The following is a 12,351-nucleotide window of genomic DNA, read 5'->3' on the forward strand; positions in this document are numbered from 1 at the left end:
TCCACAGCCTGGAAACTCTCAGAACCCCTCAGTTAGGGTTTTCTGGAGCTTCCAGCACATGGGGTACAGGTAATCAAATCCTTGCTCACCGGTAGCCCCCACCCCCCCCACCCCGTCTCTCTCCCTGGAAAGGAGTTCATGGGCAGGCCCTCATCCGCCCAGAGTCTTTCATTAGCAAAAACTCTTGAGTGGTTGAAAGAGGCTTAATATGAATAACAAAAGATACCTCTCTCACCCAAATCACTCAGGAAATTTTAAGGGTCAAAGGAGCTCTGTGCCGGGAACTAGCGACAAAGACCACAGGCGTGTGTTTCTTATTGTATCGCAGTATATGTGTGTATTAGTTGTGCAGTCGTGTCCAACTCTGCAACCCATGGACCGCAGCCCACCAGGCTCCTGTGTCCTGGGTATCCCAACACATACCATATATACACACACACACACTGTGTAACACATACACTGTCAAAGCATAAACGGAGGCATATTATTTGAGCAAAAACCCATTTGAAAAGGGCAGCACCTGCAAAGTGGTCAGGAGTCATGGGAACACCTCTGCAGAGACCATGCCAAGAAAATGCACCACCTGACTGGCTCCAGCTGAAGCCTAGCCGGCTGTTCAGAACTGCTGTCCTTAGCATTTCCGTCTGGTGACGCTGAGGCGTTTACAGGCTTAGATTCCCATTTGTTTACGAGGCCAGCAGGGCATTAAACGCACAGCAATCTAATGACCTTATTTAATTAATTTAACAACACGATTTTTCTTATTTTAAATAACTGTCAGCTCTGGATCACTTTTGAAGATTTTTTTATGTTGTTATTAACACACAGTGTTGGCTTACACTTTTGATGGGCAATCTGACCACCAGTAACAAATGTTTTAGCCTGGGATTAGAAGCGGAGTGTGGATGTTAAACTGTGTATTATAAAGTCTCAAATTTAACTGGCAAACTTAAAACTATATGGAAATGAAAGCTTTCAGTTATCTGAGATTAAATGCCATTTTGAATAGCAAATATTTCATAAAGTATGTAAACAAGGAAAGCTAACATTTAGGTTGGTTCATTTCAAAATGGCATTCAGACTAGTTTTTCTAAAGATAAAGAGATCCGGCCTTTCCTTCCTTGGAAGGGGGAAAGGGTAAGGTCAGAGACCGCACGTCTAACGCAATATTTATGATTCTACTTTTGGAAGCCATTTCACTCTAAGTTCAATCAGCTAAGAACTGTGGCTGAGGAAGCGGACAGGACAGGACGCTCACAGCTCGATCTCTTTGCACAGACGGCCGGGCAGGTTGAAGTGCATGAGGCCTTGCCACTCCTCCGCGGTGCAGATGCTGTGGTACGACAGCTTCTCCATCGTGACCCTGTAGATGCACTCCGAGTGCCGGATCCTGTGGTACATCTGGAGGGTGGGGCCAACACAGAAAATGTAAACTAACCCGTGCATGGTCGTCATTAAAGTGCAGAGGCTGCTATTAAAAAAAAAACACAACTGCAGCTGGATTTACTATTACTCGTCCTTAACTACTATTACTGCGTATTACCATCCATTAACTACCATCACCATCAGTTCAGTTCCGTTCAGTCGCTCAGTCATGTCCGACTCTTGGCGACCCCATGGACTGCAGCACGCCAGGCCTCCCTGTCCATCACCAACCCCTGGAGCTTGCTCAAACTCATGTCCATCGAGTCAGTGATGCTATCCAACCATCTCATCCTGTGTTCCCCCTTCTCCTGCTGCCTTCAATCTTTCCCGATCTTTCTCACCATCACTATATATTTTCATATACACTGAAGAAACCCCCACATGTGACTCTGAGGACACAAATGGCTTTTTAAGAAATCATATCTCCATTTTAAAAGACTTCTTAAATTTAGTAACAAGTTGTTGTTTTTTTTTTGTCAGATGGCCAGACATTCTATCTAGGTGGAGAGATTACCTGGTACGTTATTCTTGGACTCCCAGCCTTGGTGGGAAATAAACATCTGGTGTTCTTAAGCCACCTAGTCCGCGGTATTTTGTTATAGCAGCGCAAACAGACTAAGACGCAAAACAATTAAATTGAGACATCAGTTGACTTTTTTTATGTGTCTCCTTTTAAAAATATTTAGCTTAACTCTTGGTGATCTCAGAGTCCTCTAGTCCAGGGAGTTTGAAAATTTGTTGATTGTAAAGTTCTTTATTGGCAAAATAAGTTTATAGACGCACATGTAATAAATGTATGCCCCTTCAGAAATCACACACTGTGCTAATATATTGTTTGTATTATAAATTAAAATATAATAGAAATTTTAAAAGATAAAAAGTACATATTTTAAAAATATTTAATTTTATTGACTTAGCATGACTTTTGGTCACACTAAACAATTATATATTTTGAAATGAAGCACTATATGTTATCTATTGTCAAGTTTTTTTCTTTATTACTTGGTGAGATGGTGGTGTTTGATTTAACACTTAGAAACAGTGGTACTACTGGGGAAAAATATGCCAAAAGCGCGTGAGTGCGTGCTGAGTCGTTTCAGTCGTGTCCGCCTCTTTGTGACACTCTTGGGACCAGAGCTCTCCAGGCTCCTCCGCCCATGCGATTCTCCAGCCGAGAACGCTGCAGTGGGTGGGCATGCCCTGCTGCAGGCGATCGTCCCTACCCAGGAATCGAACCCGCTGCCCTTCCATTTCCTGCCTTGGCAGGCAGGCAGGTTCTTTACCAGTAGCACCACCTATTGGAGAAAAATATGCCAAAAAGTTCAGTTCAGTCGCTCAGTCCTGTCCAACTCTTTGTGACCCCACAGCAGCACACCAGGCTTCCCCGACCATCACCAACTCCCAGAGCTTGTTCAACCTCGTGTCCATCGAGTCGGTGAGGCCAAACAGTATGTGGAGTCAAATAGAACAAAGGTAGTACTGCCTGTTCTTACACATCACACTCACAGTTTTGCTCTCTAATCACTAATGTCTTTGACTGAAATTCAGATAAATTTCTATTTTCCCTGATGTAAATCAATTACTTTTGCAAACAATCAGCTGCATCTTTATACACTGTCAATCATGTTCAAAACCAGTGACAATCAGTGAAATTTGTCATACAGCAGATATTAATAAGTTGAAAACTGTGTGATAAAACAGATTTTTTTAAAAATTCAACTTTTGAAGACAAAGAGGGAAACGGAAATAAAAAACATATGGAACAAACAAAACAAATAACAAGATTATGGATGTACTCCTAAACATAAGACATGCCTGGTCTAAATAGCCTCATTAAAGGAAAGGTTATCTGACTGAGCAGGAAGCAAAACCCCAACTCACACTGTCTACAAGAAAGAATCCTACTTTAAATATAACAAAGACTCAGATAGGGTCTTCCCTTGTGGCTCACCTGGTAAAGAATCCACCTGCAATGCAGAAGACCTGGGTTCCATCCCTGGGCTGGGAAGATCCCTAGAGAAGGAAAAGGCTACCCACTGCAGTATTCTGGTCTAGAGAATTCCATGGACTGCATAGTTCATGGTGTTGTAAAGAGTCGGACACAACTGAGCAAATTTCACTCTACACAGGGTAAAAGTAAAAGGCTGGGGATTCGTAAACCTCAGCAGTGGCCACAGGAATGGAGAAGGTCAGTTTTCATCCCAACTCCAAAAAGACAATGCCAAAGAATGTTCAAATTACCGTATAATTGCACTAATTTCACATGCTAGCAAGATTATGCTTAAAATCCTTCAAACTAGACTTCACCAGTACATGAACTGAGAACTTCCAGATGTTCAACCTAGATTTATAAAATGCAGAGCAACCAGAGATCAAATTGCGAACATCCATTGGATCATAGAAAAAGCAGGAGAATTCCAGAAAAACATCTACTTCTGGTTCATTCAGTTTTCAGTTCAGTTGCTCAGTCGTGTCCAACTCTTTGCAACCCCATGAATTGCAGCACGCTAGGCCTCCCTGTCCATCATCAACTCCCGGAGACTACTCAAGTTCATGTCCATTCAGTCAGTGATGCCATCCAATCATCTCATCCTCTATCATCCCCTTCTCCTCCTGCCTTCAATCTTTCCCAGCATGAGGGTCTTTTCAAATGAGTCAGTTCTTCACATCAGGTGGCCAAAGTATTGGAGTTTCAGCTTCAGTATCATTCCTTCCAATGAATATTCAGAACTGATCTCCTTTAGGATGGACTGGTTGGATCTCCTTGCAGTCCAAGGGACTCTCAAGTCTTCTCCAACACCATGGTTCAAAAGGATCAATTCTTCGGTGCTCAGCTTTCTTTATAGTACAACTCTCACATCCATACATGATCACTGGAAAAACCATAGCCTTGATTAGATGGACCTTTGTTGACAAAGTAATGTCTCTGCTTTTTAATATGCTGTCTAGGTTGGTCATAGCTTTGCTTCCAAGGAGTAAGCGTCTTTTAATTTCATGGCTGCAATCACCCTCTGCAGTAATTTTGGAGCCCGGAAAAATAAAGTCAGCCACTGTTTCACTGTATCCCCATCTATTTGCCATGAAGTGATGGGACCAGATGCCATGATCTTAGTTTTCTGAATGTTGAGCTTTCAGCCAACTTTTTCAACTCTTCTCTTTCACTTTCATCAAGAGGCTCTTTAGTTCTTCTTCACTTTCTGCCATAAGGGTGGTGTCATCTGCATATCTGAGCTTATTGATATTTCTCCCAGTGATCTTGATTCCAGCTTGTGCTTCATCCAGCCCAGCGTTTCTCATGATGTACTCTGCATAGAAGTTAAATAAGCAGGGTGACAATATACAGCCTTGACATACTCCTTTTCCTATTTGGAACCAGTCTGTTGTTCCATGTCCAGTTCTAACTGTTGCTTCCTGACCTGCATACAGATTTCTCAAGAGGCAGGTCAGGTGGTCTGGTATTCCCATCTCTTTCAGAATTTTCCACAGTTTATTGTGATCCACACAGTCAAAGGCTTTGGCATAGTCAATAAAGCAGAAATAGACGTTTTTCTGGAACTCTCTTTTGTTTTTTTGGTGATCCAGCGGATGCTGGCAATTTGATCTCTGGTTCCTCTGCCTTTTCTAAATCTAGCTTGAACATCTGGAAGTTCTTGATTCAGGTACTGTTGAAGCCAGGCTTGGAGAATTTTAAGTATTACTTTACTAGTGTGTGAGATTATGCAATTGTGTGGTAGTTTGAGCATTCTTTGGCATTGCCTTTCTTTGGGATTGGAATGAAAACTGGCCTGTTCCAGTCCTGTGGACACTGCCGAGTTTTCCAAATTTGTTGGCATATTTAGTGCAGCACTTTCACAGCATCATCTTTCAGGATTTGAAATGGCTCACCTGGAATTCCATCACCTCCACTAGCTTTGTTCATAGTGATGCTTCCTAAGGCCCACTTGACTTCATATTCTGATTCATTAACTACCCTAAATACTTTGACTGTGTAGATCACAACAACTGGAAAATTCTTAGATGAGATGAGAATACCAGACTACCTTACCTGTGTCCTGAAAAACGTGTATGCAGGACAAGAAACAACAGTTAGAACTGGACATGGAACAACGGACTGGTTTCAAATTGGGAAAGGAGTACATCAAGGCTGTATATTGTGACCTTCTTTATTTAACTTATATGCAGAGTACATCATGCAAAATGCTATGCTGGATGAATCACAAGCTGGAATCAAAACTACAGAGAGAAATATCAACAACCTCATATGTACAGATAACACCACTTTAATGGCAGAAAGTGAAGAGGAACTAAAGAGCCTCTTGATGAAGGCAAAAGAGGAGAGTGAAAAAGCTGGATTAAAATTCAGCATTCAAAAAACAAAGATCATGGCATCTGGTCCCATCACTTCATGGCAAATGGATAGGGAAAAAGTGGAAACAGTGACAGACTTTATTTTTCTTGGGCTCCAAAAGTCACTGTGGACAGTGACTGCAGCTATGAAATTAAAAGACGATTGCTCCTTAGAAGAAAAGCCATGACAAACCTAGGCAGCATATTAAAAAGCAGAGACAGTACTTTGCTGACAAAGATCTGTATAGTCTAAGCTATGGTTTTCCCAGTAGTCATGTATGGATGTGAGAGCTGGACCACAAAGATGGCTGAACACCAAAGGATTGATGCTTTTAAAAGGCAATGCTGGAGAAAACTTTTGAGAGTCCTTTGGACAGCAACAACATCAAACCAGTCAATCCTAAAGTAAATCGACCCTGAATATTCATTGAAAGGACTGAGGCTTAAGCTGAAGCTTCAATATTTTGGCCACCTGATGCGAAGAGCTGACTCACTGGAAAAGACCCTCATGCTTGGGAAGATTGAGGGCAGGAGGAGAAGAGGGTAACAGAGGATAAGATGGTTGGATGGCATCACTGACTCAATGGACATGAGTCTGGGAAAATTCTGAGAGATACTGAAGGACAGGGAAGCCTGGCGTGCTGCAGTCCATGGGATCACAAAGAGCTGGACACGACTTAGAGACTGAACAACAGGAACTAAAGGTTGGAAAAGGTGTTTAACATTTACCACCAGTCTAGATAAAACAGGAACAGCTGCAAATTCCAAATACCTAACAAAGTAGATTTCAGAGTACGATTATTACCAAGGAGATCATTTCAGTGAAAAAGGGGTCAGGCCATCAGGAGAATGAATACATAGGGTCAGTTGGTTTTCAGCAAAAGTGCAAGGCAAGACCTCAGAGAAAGAAGAGTTTGCACCACTCAGGGAGCTGACCAACTGGGCACCTGGATGCAAACAAACAAGTAAATGCTGATCCTCATCTTTTACCATATGCAACAACTTACTCAAGTCAACCACAGACTTAAATGTAAAGCCTGTAAAACTTCTACAAGACAACACAGGAGAAAACTGTTGTCACCTTAGGTTAGAGAAATATTTCTTTGATACAATACAGACAGTATGATCACAAAAAGAAAAAAATCATGCTAGGCTTCTTCAAAATTAAGAACTGTTCTGAAGAAGAAAATGTTAAGAGAATGAGGAGCCAAACACTGGGAGCAAATATTTGCAAATAAGTAATCTGGCAGATGACTTGCATCTAGAATATATAAAAGGACTATCAAAACTCAGTAACAAAAGCCAGAAATCACAAACAACAGGCGAATGACTTGAGCAGACACTTCACCAAAGACGACCCAGAGATGCAAATGTGGAGAGACTGGAACAGTGCCAGTGATGCTGGGAATACTGGAAGTTGGTTGGCTTGGCAGTTTCTTAAACATCCCCCCACCACAAAAGCCCACCAGTCTAGGCATTTACTCAGGAGAAATGGAAGCACATGCCCACACACAGACTTGGACAGCTTTATTTGTAACAGCCAAAAGCGAAATAACTCAAATTTCCATCAACAGGTGACTAAACAAACACCTCATAATGTATCTATACAGCGGAATACTCAGTAATAAAGAATGAACTATTTACACACGCAGTGTCATGGATGAATCTAAAAAATAATTGTGCTAAGGGAAAGAAGTCAGACAGCAAGGAACACAGATTTTATAATTCCAGTCATATAAACTGGAAAATTCAAAGTAAGTTATAGAAAGTACAAGAGTGGTTGCCTGTAACAGGGGATGAAGATGGGGAGGGCTGTGTGGGAACGGGTGACAGAGACTTGTGGGGGTGATGGACACACCAGTCATCAGGGGTGTGTGTGTACACTTGTCAGATTGCATACTCTAAACACATGTAGTTCATTGTATATTTATAAGTTTCAGTAAACTTCTTTTTAAAAACTGCTTGCTCCTAGTCTTTGTAAAGGTATGTGGTAATTTGTGTATGTGACACATAAATTTCAGCAAAAAGTCACATGATGATGATGGAAAATAACTATTTTCAAAGTACTCTCTTCGTAGTATGAATTTATCTGGAAAAGCAATTATCTTCTTATTCGGTGTTAATGTTTCTGGCAATTTGAAAGTTCAGATTAAATGTTCATTTCTTTGAAAACGTCTTATAAGTAAGAAAACACTGTCATTTGTCATCAGAGAAACATCAGCAATTTGGAATTTCCATCTTTTTCTGAAAGAAATATGTGTAAGTAAACAATGAATTCAACAACTATTCCAGGTGCTCTGCCGCAAGTAGCAAAGCCTTCGTAGCACAAGGGAGATGAGTGGACATTGCAAAGCTGTCGTCCGAACATGGTTGAGGAAAAGCTGGCTCAGGTTTAGAGGTGCAGGCTGGACACCCCTGTCCGCTCTTCTTCCTTGCAGAATAGAAGGCCCCTGTCACAGGAGACCGCACCCTGGACATGACACAGCCACCTGGCGGACGAGCCGGGTGAAAGCTCCATCCGTGTACGCACAATCGAGAAAATGGACTTTCCCTCACAGCACTCCCTAACAGAGGTTCTCACATGCTCCCCCCAACCCTCAATGGACCGTCACACCCTCCCACTGGAGACGGTACCGCAGGTTCCGGCAGGAGGGCAATCAGGGCCGCTCTGCGGGAGGTGGAGTGAAAGCAACCAAGTCAGGCGGCAGAACAGCGCTGCCGCCAGTCATTACTACCAGGGGGCGCCTGCTCGGCGGCAGGCAGCCGTTCAGGGCTCCGCACACACTACTTCCCAATCCTCACAAAACACTCTTTTTCAGCATTTTACAAGCTTATGACCTCCGCTGAGAATAAACTACATTTTTATTTACCACTATGTATAATTTTAATAAGTTTATATTGTTCGTAAACATATAAACTGTTAATTTCCTTTTTTTTTTAATTTTGTACTCAATGTAAGGCAGTAACATGAACTTTAACTTTACAGCAAAAAAAGAATGTTTCGGCTAATTTTATAGCTACTTGAGTCCCCGTTTTCTAAATGACCTTCAATATGAATAGTCGAAAATAACTTATTACTAATAAACGATTCAGCTGTCTTCTCCCCACTGCAGGCTGTTAGTGAAGATGGACCACCACGTCGTGTGCTGACTTTGTACAGACTACTTGTCTGTGACAGCTGAGTAGTTAAGTTGGGCTCACTGTCCAGCCAGAAGGGACTGCTAGCAGAGGAGGCCGCCGTCGATTTGGATGGGGGATTAATCTCAGACGCGAGGCTATAGGAAAGGCACAAAGGCAGCAGGACGCCGGCCGAAACAGGAGTGTAACCTAGCTCGTGCCCACCACGCGGTGAGAACACAACTGCATAATCTTATGAAGCGGCACCCCTACCTACTGGCTCTTTGCACAGACATGGGGGCGTGTGGAGGATGCGCTGACGTTACTCACATTCACAGGAGGCCTGGACTCACTTAAAGGTACACCAGGTAAGAACCAGACTCCAGCTCATCTTTCTGGGTCGACCGTCCTCTCCTGCATTGAGCAGCTGTGAGTCTTTACGCAAGTTACTTGAGTTTTCTGCACCCAGGTCTCCCAGGTGCAGACTGTGGACACCGCAGCGCCTGAGTCGGAAAGGACACGCGGTGTCTGTGGGGTCTCACATGTAAGGAATAGCACAAAGTCGGGCAAGTGGCCGGCAATGACCACCTCCTCCAGCACCTCGGCCACGCCGTTGGGCTCCTGAGGGCTCAGTCTGCTGAAGAACTCTAGAGTTTCAGGGCTGTCTGCGCTGCGTCCCACCTGCTGAGGATGTACCCTGGCTCCCAGGTCTGCACTCAGGATGCTCCTCGGGCGTGCGCCTCTCTGAGTGGGAGTCTGCACTCCACACCAACTGGGAAGTGCTACACATAAAGCCCCTTCTTGGTTAGAGAGCTGGCTTTACCAGCTCGCCACTGGCTGCAGGCAATCCATAGATACAAGGGGCTCAACTCCTGCTGAAACAAACTGGGTGCTCTTTCCCATTCACTCAAGTCACATGCCCAACCTAACTGCCGGAATATCTGCTAAAATGCAGATTTTCAATGTGATGTCAGTAGCATTAAATGATGTCATTAATGAAGTCAATGTGGCCCCCTAAATAAACCTAAAACGAAAAACACGGTCCACACAGGTATGGACAGGAAGCCTTGTGCTCTGTATGCAGTAGCATGAAATAGGGCTACAGGGGTGAGGGCAACGCCAGGCGCAGCGGAGGCTGCACCCCGTGCCCTGTGAGGGACCAGAGGCCCGCCTGCGGCTGCAGGGAGGAGTTCCTAGGCTGACGACCCTGCAGAGAGACAAGATTACCTGGGTCTCCCCCAGGGGAAGCAATTCCAGACGGATCTGAGTAAGTAAGTAAAAATCAAGTAAGTAAAGGAATGGAGGAATGAGGAAATCCAGGAAAGAAGAGACCAACACAAGGAAAAATCAACATATTGACATCCCTGCTAAGAACTGAGCTGATAAAAAAGAATCGAGTGACTAAAAATACACCGTCGAAAAAATAAAGCATCTGATGTGTGGCTCCCTCTGCCTGCACGTCTATTCCAGTTTATGGAGACCACGGTACCAAGATGCAGAGAAATGACTTTTTTCCTTGACTAGCTCTGAGACGGAAGTGTTTACAAAGCTGTCTTTCTTGCGGGCGGGTGAAGGGCAGTGCGCCGAGGACTCCAGGGCCACATCCAAAGCAGGCCGGCCACACACGTGCTGCGGGACCTTCCCTGGGTTACTTCATCCATGTATCTGTCTCTCTCACACCAAGTGGAGCTAATCACAGCCTCCCTCGGGATAGCTGTGGGACTAACGAAGGAACCGGGATCCAGGTCTTGGTCTTTACTCTAGAGGTCTATGATCTGACATCCTCCCCTGAAGAAGGCTCTGACAGGAAACTCTCTTGCAAAGAAACCAATCGCTGGCCTACAGACACTGACACACGGTGGGCGCTCTCCGCGTTTTCTTTTTCTTTGGGAGGATGCTTGCCTCAACACAGCCAGTGTTACTGTAAAGAAAGGCAGTACGTTGGTCGTCCCCCTGCATTGAACAGAAACAACTCCAATACCAGCTGCTCCCCAGACGGGAAGGCGTGTGGAGAGGGCAGGGCGGGGGTGGGGGCGCCCCTGAGCTGCGGGGTCAGAGGCTGTCATGCTTTCTGAGTTTGGAGGCACTGTCAGAAACAATGCAGATTTTATAAGCTCTCATGGGGAGAAGATATACTGCCGTTTAAAAAGTGGCAATTAACTCCATAGAGAGCTGATGCGGCGCCACCTGGGCTTCAACACGCACCTTCAGGCAACAACCAGGCCTGGGTCTGCTCGATCTAGGAGAGGTTTAGAGCCCGCCACCAGGCGCTGACACTACGAAATGGTGGCACATACCCTACCTGTCATGGCAGGAGAGCAGAAACAGTTTCAGTGAGTTTCAGTGTTTATAAACAGTGACACGTCAGTTTCACTATAAACGACTCCACTAGCTTTGCCCCAACACAAAAGTAGAATGCCTGTCAACTTACTCATGACTTTTCAGGAGGAGTGTTATCTTTCTTGTTTCACCTTTAGTATGGGGTTGGTGTAATCGTTTGGCCGTGGTTGAGTCCAGGTTTCTGATGCAACAGTCATAGTAAGGAGAGCCTGCAGCGCCGGGGCGAGCTCTGCAACAGCGTTGCTGACCCGGCCTCGCGGCGCCCACCCCGGGCGGGCACAGGAAGTCCTCCAGGGCTGCACACAAACATGCATGGGTTCTAAGAAGATCAAGTTCCACCGCCTTAATGTTTACATGGACTCTTACCTAAAAATGCTCTTTCCCCACCTCTCATTTCAAATCACCCCTTTCTCAAGTTTCACTAGTACGAAAATCTCTTAAATACTGGTGTTAATAACATCTAAAAGTGGTTTCTAAAGCTTTCATAAGGTACTTGAACGTGGACCTAAATAAATTTTCAGCTGACAGATCATTAAAAACAATTTTGATGACAGGGATTGCCATACGCTTTGGCATCTTGGCTCATGTGGAGTTCAGATTAAGAGCAATTGCTATAATAAAACTCTTCCTGCTCCCATCGACTCAAGATGAAAGCAACTCGCACAGCTTCCCAAAAAGTAAAGGTGATAAGCAGAAATAAACGTTATGCTGAAATAGTGGGAGCCACATTCTCAGAGAGCAATATCCCGAAGACGGAGATGAAATAGCTGGAAGGAATTCTCTGGAGTTAGGAGGAAGTTCTGATATGCAGAGAGAGACAGAGAGAGAGACAGAAAGCAAAGAATATCCAGGCTTATGTGTAAACTCTCTTCTGAAATAGTGACAACAGGGGGAAAGGATGTTTCAGTGGAGAAACCAGGCAGACACCTCCTTCCCAGAGCCTGCCCACAGCTGGCACCGTGAACACACAGCCTGCTGAGATGTTCCTGCCAAAATGATAACCTTGAGAGAGCCATGAGGAAATACCAGACAAAACCAAAATAGAAACACCCTACAAAATAACCCGTCCGTACACTTCAAAAGGGCTTCCCTGATAGCTCAGTTGGTAAAGAATCTGCCTGA

General features: G+C 44.3%; 1 protein-coding gene across 1 annotated transcript in view; it reads right to left on the bottom strand.

Annotated features, from left to right (window-relative positions):
• PDE10A (phosphodiesterase 10A) overlaps positions 1–12,351 on the bottom strand; it is a 100,563-nt gene that overhangs the window by 28,225 nt on the left and 59,987 nt on the right. Inside the window, exon 12 of the mRNA XM_055591450.1 lies at positions 1,259–1,401. Coding sequence (XP_055447425.1) covers positions 1,259–1,401 — 143 coding nt within the window. The remainder of the gene's footprint in view (positions 1–1,258; positions 1,402–12,351) is intronic.

Source organism: Bubalus kerabau, chromosome 9, assembly GCF_029407905.1.
Source record: "Bubalus kerabau isolate K-KA32 ecotype Philippines breed swamp buffalo chromosome 9, PCC_UOA_SB_1v2, whole genome shotgun sequence".
Lineage (NCBI taxonomy): Eukaryota > Metazoa > Chordata > Mammalia > Artiodactyla > Bovidae > Bubalus > Bubalus kerabau.